Source organism: Nannospalax galili, unplaced genomic scaffold, assembly GCF_000622305.1.
Source record: "Nannospalax galili isolate Female #2095 unplaced genomic scaffold, S.galili_v1.0 scaffold393, whole genome shotgun sequence".
Taxonomy (NCBI): Eukaryota; Metazoa; Chordata; class Mammalia; order Rodentia; family Spalacidae; genus Nannospalax; species Nannospalax galili.
In genome coordinates, this window is record NW_008333371.1 from 313262 (window position 1) to 321463 (window position 8202).

Genomic DNA, 8202 nt, shown 5'->3' on the forward strand with positions numbered 1-8202 from the left:
GTATGTGTAAAATATGAGACTCCAAAAGGAAAAATCAAGTTGAGTGGGTCAAGAACGCCAAATTTAAAATACATCATTACTTGATGATTTAGACTATAATGAGAAAAGAATCTTTGTTATTAAAGAAGAGCTTTTAAAAGCAGGGTGGTAATTTAGCACTACTATTACTACTATGTGCTAAGTGTTCAAAGCAGACATCAAACATTACACTCGCTAACTGAGCATTATGATCAGCTAATTAGTTTCAAAATCCATGGCAGATTTTTTTTATTATAATTTTCTGAATTTTATACAGTATATTTTATATTTAGACCCCCTCCCCCATATACATCTCTCTTATAGCCCCCCTCCAGATTTCATGTACTCTGTCATTTATATTAAAGTTATCAAGACAAGTTTTTGTCCCCAAAGGTCCTTTGGTATATGTCCATCCATTGGAGCCTGGTTAGCCTATCTAGTGCCAAATCCTTAAGAGAAAACCAACACTCTCTCTCTCTCTCTCTCTCTCTCTCTCTCTCTCTCTCTCTCCGTGTGTGTGTGTCAAAACAGTTGCTGAGAGTTCCTCAGCTAAGGTTGGGGCTTCTTATCCAATTCCCCACTTCTCTGCTGGGATTTTGTCTGGCTTGAGCTTGCATGGCTCTTGTTCATGCTATCACTATTGTTGTAAGTTCATATGATTAACTTCCTAGCTGTCTGGAAAACTCTGTTTCCTTGTGGTCACCCACCACCACTGGCTCTTACAATCTTTCAGCCCTTCTTCTGCAATGGTCTCTGAGTCTTGGGCAGCAGAGGTTTGATATAGGTATCCTATTCAGGGAAAGGCATTCTCATTGCATATTTTTTCATAATTACTGTGATAGAAGTGAAAACTTTTTTTATTAAAAAACTACAAAAACTTAAAGCTTTCAAAAATCAACTTTACAGGGGCTAAAGAGATGGCTCAGCAGTTAAGAGCACTGACTGCTCTTGAGGTTGACCCAGTCCCCAGCACCCAACATGGTTACTAACAACCATTTGTAACTTCCAGTTCTGAGACTCTCTTCTATCTCTGTGGACACTGCACTCATGTAGTGCACTTATACACATGCATAAAAAACACACATACACACGAAAAATAACTTTTTTAAAAGAAAATTTTGAAATCAACTTTACAAAATTGAATCTTCATTAAGCCCATTTTTAAAAATTTTTTTTATTATTTTTATTTTATGTGTATGCGTGATTGTCTGCATATAGGTAGATACACCCATGTCGTGCAATGCCCACAGAGATCAAAGAGGCTGGCAGATCCCCTGGAACTGGAGTTACAGACAGTTGTTGGCTGCCATGTAAGTGTTGGGATTCTAAGAAATACAGTAAGATATGACTAGATCTATAGGCAACCTATATATTCTTACCATTTTTCTGCTTGCAGATAATCCTTTTTGGTAAAATGAATCATAGCCTCAAGAGCATGAACTTCAGGTAGGTCTGGGTAAGGAGAGAGAAGGTCTTCCATAACCTGTAAAGGAGATGTCTATAAACTCCATATCCACATTAATAAAGCCTTTTAACTTTTTCTCGCTTGTTGGGTTTTTGTTTTCCTTCCATCTTATACTTTATTTTGTTTTTGGTGAAGAGGACCAAATCCAGGATCTTACACTTACTATGCAAGCAATGTTCCACTGAACTAAATCCCCAACAGTTACTTTTAACCTCAAATAATACTCAGTTTGCATAAAAATCACCAACCTTTGTAGCTTCATTTACTGAACCTTTGTTCAAATAGGCCAAGCTTTTAAGAACCAAAAGTTCTGGGACATTATTTGCATCAGAAACCTAGAAAACAATTAAGAACTGCTATTAATCTTTGAACAGAACTTTAGTAATGTTTACTCTAACTAAAGAATGATCATAGAAGAGCATAGTCCTGACAGAGTAAGGACACAGAGGCCCTACTTTTCATTACTATTAATACTTTCATGATTTATAATCATTTTATTGGGAGATTTTCAAATAAAGTAGAAAATTAAGGACTAGCATAATAAACTTCCATGTACCTACTATCCAGCTACAAAGTTAGGAACTCAAAGACGTTTTTCATCTACATATCCATCCTTTTACCACACTCCTCCTTAGATGATTTTAAAACAAATCTCAGATATTGCAACTTCTCATAGTGATAGTTCAGTGTCCATATTTAAAATATTCATTTTTAAATGATTTAGCCACACTATCATTGTCATAATCAAAGAATTTGAGCAACTTATTTGTTTTAGTCAAAATTCCATTAAGGTACATATATTTCAATACACTGATAGCTCTCTTAATTGTCTTTCATCATCTATAGGGTTCCCTCCCATCTCTTCTTTCTCCCTTATAATTTAGTTGCTGAAAGCATGGGCCATTTGTCACTGTTTCACAAAGTCTAGATTTATTGAATACACGCTCATGATGTATGACATTCTACTTAGTCCCCCTAATTAGAGCTAGAAGCCTGACCTATTCCAGGTTTGATGGTCTAGCAACATGACGTCAAGTGTATAAGCATATGGTTCTGTCAGACTACCTTTCTTTCTATGGTAGTCATTGATCCTCCATGCCTAGATCTATTCATTCATAAGGGATTGCGATATGGTGGCTTCCTACTTCATTATTGCTTTTTCCTTACAGCACGGAATACTTCAAAAATGAGAAATTTCTCCTCCCTCCTTAAGCATCTAGTTCCCTTGAGGAACAGCTCATATTGGAAAGGCACAATGAACTTTGACTCTTTCCAGTTAGCTCCTTAGCATCTTGCAGTATGTTTTTTTTCTTGAAGTCATTCTGATTTTTTTTTTCTTCTTTTTGGTATCATCATGAACACATGAATTTAAATACACTTAAACATAATGTTTCAATTCACTGCATGTACTGATGCTCTATTTGTTCTATGAGAATCTCTTCATGCCAGCTCCTGTGCCTGTTTGACATGTCCTTTTTGGTTTCTTTGCTTTCTAGCATGACAACATGCTCTGTGATCATCCCACACATTTTCTATCTCAGATATGAATTCCTTTAATTTTTTTTTTTTTGGTCTTTTTGAGACAGGGTCTCCCTGTAGCACCAGCTGGCCTTGAACTCACAGAGATCCACCTGCCTCTGCCTCCTGAGTCCTGGGATTAAAGGCGTGCACCACCACGCCTGGTGAATTCCTATACTTTTTAAAAAAACTTTTCATTTTGTTTTTAGGTGAAAAAAAGTATTACAAAGATCTCTCTAAAGGATTCATACAAAATACATTAATTGAGGAAAAGCAAGTAGAAAATGAGGTTCCTTTCAGTTTTCTTTTTTCTTTTTGAGGTAGCATCTCACACTGGTGCTCAGGATGGCTTAGAGCTTACTATGTACCACAAGTCGGCCTTGAACTCATTGCATTTTCCTGCCTGAGCCTCCCAAGTGCCAGGATTACAGGCATGAGCCACCAAACCCAGCTATATAGTTTTTGAAGAATGCTAACAACTGCTATAATTTTATTTATTTAATAAATAAAATATTATTTTTATTTTATATGTATGAGTATATTGCTTGCATGTATGTAAGTGCACCCATGTCGGTCAATGCCTGCAGAGGTCAGAAGAGGGTGTCAGACCCCCTGGAACTGGAGTGACAGACAGTTGTTAGCCACCTTTTGGGTGTTGGGAACTGAACCCATGTCCTCTCCAAAAGCAGCCAGTCCTCTTAACTGCTGAGGAGCTCTTCAGCCCCCAGCTTCTATAATTTTAAACAAATGCAATGCAAAACTTTTTGAAATATACAAAGCAATGATTAAAAAAAAAACAACCTCCAAACCCTACAAAAACTAATGGTATAATTTTTAGACGAAACAGCCTTTACTTGACAAAACTCTTTAAGGTACAATGTTGCTACAGTTCATAATTTACCTATTATGTTTTTTTCACTAAAGAATTTCAAATTACTTGACCCAAAAGCATTGCTTTCCTCCTTAAAAAAAATAATCAATGAGTAAAAGAAACCACATTCTCTACCATAAAGCTATTAAAATTATCATTTCTTTCTGATGGAAAAAATTTAAAATCTAAAATCCTAGGTAACAATAATCAAGTCATACTAATACAGTAAAATGAAAACAAGAAGGGAGAATAAGTGTCAAAACAGAGCAAATGAATTTCTTCATACGAGAAGTACTGAACTACCTAGCCATGAGGCAAACAAATAACTGGGGTTTTCAAGAGCCTGAATGGCTTGGCAGAGCATAGACATGCTGAATTCATACCTGTAACTCAAAATTTACCTAAGCAAATATCTAGCAGGGAATATGGCTGTTGGCTGCTTTGTTGGAAACTGAAGCTAAAAGAAAACTCAAAGACTACCTGATCAAGAGTACGGATAGCTTCCTCTGAAGAGTCGCAATCTGAGAGTTTGATCAAAGCCTCTGCTTTCAAACGAAGACAAAGATTCCTCTGATGAAGACTGCCACCCAATGCACCGGGACTGTCTATATTCTTTAGAGCTGACAACAAGGACATATGAATGAATCTTTAGCACTTCAGTGTTTGCTTTTCAAAAATGACATTCAGGGTCAATGAGATGGCTCGTGGGGTAAAGGCACTTGCCACCAACCCTGACAGTCTGTTTGATCCCCAGAACCAGCATGGTGAAAGGAGAGAAACAACTCCCACAAGTCTTCCTCTGATCTCCACACATATGCCATGGCATATGCACATCCACACAACATACACACCCACACACACCCCCAACACACATACACAAACAAAATAAATAGGTGTAAAAATGTTTTTAAGAGTGACATATTTATTATAAATCGCAGATACAATAAGCATATTTTCTAAAATACATATGCTCATGAATAAATTGAAAAAAAATGTTATCTAAAATTTTTCTAGAAAGATCTGAATTTAAAACAGAACACAAGAATTTAAAACCTCTATCTTCACATGATATGTAATAAAACTAAAGATTGTAAAGAACAAATGAAATGAAAACACTAAGACACAGGAAGTTTAACTTTTCCATGGTCTCCGAGGGCATGAGTTGGAATTCAAATCTGGTAAGAGTCCAGAGAATGGCTGTCAGTGTCTCTTCTATCTGCTACATTATAAAGACTAGCCTGTAGCCAACGCAGAGCAAATTAGGGATACTGGAAGAAGAAAGAAGCTGAACTTGAATGGACCTGCCTGAGCTGTTTATCAGTTACAGAAGCTTGGCTACTAACTGGGTCAAAAACAGAGACTCACCTCTTCTCTATATCAGAGACATAAAGACTGTATGAAGGGTCTGGATATACCAGAAACTTCTTTGTCATAAGGCAGAGCATCTCCACCTAAGCCTAAACAACTATTAAATTCTAAATGTGAGAAAACTTTTGGTAAATACTCACTGCCACTTTAAAGATAAATATACTAGTAGGCATGCACATAAATTTGACATTTATTTATTTATCTTCCTCAGTGCAAATTAAATTAACCATGAATGTAAAATGGAAAAAAAAAAAGGACACCATTTACAAAACAGTTATCTTTCTCACATAAGATGAAAACAAACAGGATTGGTCACCCCTATATATGAACACAAAGTATATCAGAAATACCTTGATTGCAGGAAAGCACAGCTTCTTTAGGTCTATGTATTTTGATTTGGGCTTCTGCTAGATGATACCATCCAGTTGAGCAAAGAGGACTTTCTTTCAGCCCTAAAAGGATGAAATAATCACAAATACCATCGGTCCTGGGGATCGAACTCAGGCCCTCATACTTGCATGAAAGCACTTTGTTTACTGAGAAATCTCCCCAGCCCCATGTCGTCACAGTATTTCTAAATAGACAAATCAAATTATGAAACTTCAATGCTCAAGTCCATGGGTTCTTGCTTTCCTCAGGGTACAGTTTAAGCTCTTTAAAAAGGTTTGCATGACTCTCTCTAACCTTCCTTCCTGTCCCTTCCTCCAATCCATCCTTCGTTCTCAAATCTTATGGCACTACCTGGAATAACAGTGTTCCCCGCCCTAAAAGGATGAAATAATCACAATACCATCGGTCCTGGGGATCGAACTCAGGCCCTCATACTTGCATGAAAGCACTTTGTTTACTGAGAAATCTCCCCAGCCCCATGTCGTCACAGTATTTCTAAATAGACAAATCAAATTATGAAACTTCAATGCTCAAGTCCATGGGTTCTTGCTTTCCTCAGGGTACAGTTTAAGCTCTTTAAAAAGGTTTGCATGACTCTCTCTAACCTTCCTTCCTGTCCCTTCCTCCAATCCATCCTTCGTTCTCAAATCTTATGGCACTACCTGGAATAACAGTGTTCCCCTTTCTCAGCTACTCCACAAATTCATTTGTTGGCTTAAAATGCTCCTCCAATCCGCCCCCCCGCCTGCCCATCTCTCCTTGCTTGTAACTGTCAGTCATATCTCAGCTTTAATGCAAGTGCATCCCCCCCTAAAAAAAAACATACCTGAGATAAATGTGTTACACCTTTCTATTTCTAAGGCTTCCTCCAAGTGTCCCTAGTTTACAAAGGAAAACACTAAGAAACAGAAAAGTATAACTTTTCCATAGTCTCAAATCCAAGAGTTGGAATTCCAGTCTAAGCAAACTCCAGAGTATGTAGACACATTTTCCCCTTTTATCTTTAGCATTTTCTTAAAGGGAGGCTAAAATAGATGTCTCCATTGACTGAATAACAATTATACCTTGTATTAAATGCTATACATATTTACCTTCTGTTATGTTACTAATAGCATCTTCATACTTTTTGTCTTGTAATGCTTTAATGCCTAAGCCAATGAGGCCTGGACCACTTTTTGAGTTCAGTTCCACTAGTTTACAATAATACTGCTGTCCCTCATCTGTAATACTCCCTGGAATTAAAAGAAAAAGTTATTAGCATATATATTTAGATATATACCAAATGTCTAACTGCTAAAATCTATATACTTAAAACTCAGCAGCTACTTTATACGTCCTTTACCATGCCCTGATTCAAGGAATTAAAATTTTAAACAAACCAAAAAATACAGAAGACATTAATACTTCACTAATACTTTTTTTAAACATTGGAAGTGAAAATCAGACTCTGAATCTGAATTCAAACCCAAGGGTTTCAAACAAAAAACCTATTGCTACTTTTTGGTAGGCAAAGCCATATCCCCTATGGCTTGCCAAGTCTCCTTTTCCTATTTAACAGTAACAACTTTAGTTATTTTATTTAGTATTTACATGAAGGAAGCCCCTGTCAAAGAAGACATCTTCATCAATTTCTGTCTGAAGGTAACAATGCAGTGCTAGATGAACAGCAGTTAGCTTCAATAGACTTTCCCAGGATCCTAGTATCAAAAGACACTGGGCCACTCATCAGGACAATGAATAAAGACTCCTAGGGTAACAAGTTTAGCAATATACTTTCACATTTTTCTCACATTATCTTTGTCTATATAATAATTGGCTTATATGCTAATCATCCAGTGATGCATTTATTTTTATTTTTATAAAATAATTTAGGTAGGCCAGATAAGGATGGTGTTCACCCTTAATCCCAGCACTTAGGAGGCAGAGGCAAGAGGATCTCTGTGAGTTGGACCCTAGCCTGGTCTACATAGCAAGTTCCAAGCCAGTCAGGGCTACATAGTGAGACCTTGTCTCAAAAATAATAATAACAATAATTTAGTTTAGAAAATATACAATTAGTATATTTCTATTTTCTTCAACTTCAATCAATCTTAGATTCTAGAAAATTCTAGAAAATTTCTAGAAAAGTACAAAACAATTGAAAAATGTCATTTCTACTTTTAGAATTAATGACAAGCGTTCAACATTTTAATAAACTGTTTATTAAAATCATACAAGAAAGTACTTTAAAAGTAACTAAGTAGCTGGAGAGATGGCTCAGCAGTTAAGAGCACATACTGCTCTTGCGGAGGACCCAAGTTCAGCTCCCAGCACCCACAACTGGCAGCTCACAAATGCTTATAATTCCAGCTCCAGAAGATCTGACTCCCTCTTCCGGCCTCCTCAGGCACCTGCACTTACGTGTACAAGCCTACCCACCCATATACATATACATAAAATTTAAAATAATAATAAAAGCTTTTTTAAAAGAGGTAATTAAGACAGACAACTTGAAACAATAAACATGGGGAACAAATATTTTTCAAAGACTTGATCTTTTAACATCAAGTGATATGGTGACATATATTATATA

The 8202-nt window shown here is 36.5% G+C and overlaps 1 protein-coding gene across 1 annotated transcript in view; it reads right to left on the reverse strand.

The window, feature by feature from the left end:
- Ttc37 (tetratricopeptide repeat domain 37) overlaps positions 1 to 8202 on the reverse strand; it is a gene marked incomplete in the record, with an annotated part of 120039 nt that overhangs the window by 65309 nt on the left and 46528 nt on the right. The window contains 5 exon segments of the mRNA XM_029561059.1: positions 1398 to 1501; positions 1732 to 1818; positions 4353 to 4492; positions 5591 to 5692; positions 6722 to 6862. Of these exon segments, the coding sequence (XP_029416919.1) occupies positions 1398 to 1501; positions 1732 to 1818; positions 4353 to 4492; positions 5591 to 5692; positions 6722 to 6862 (574 nt within the window).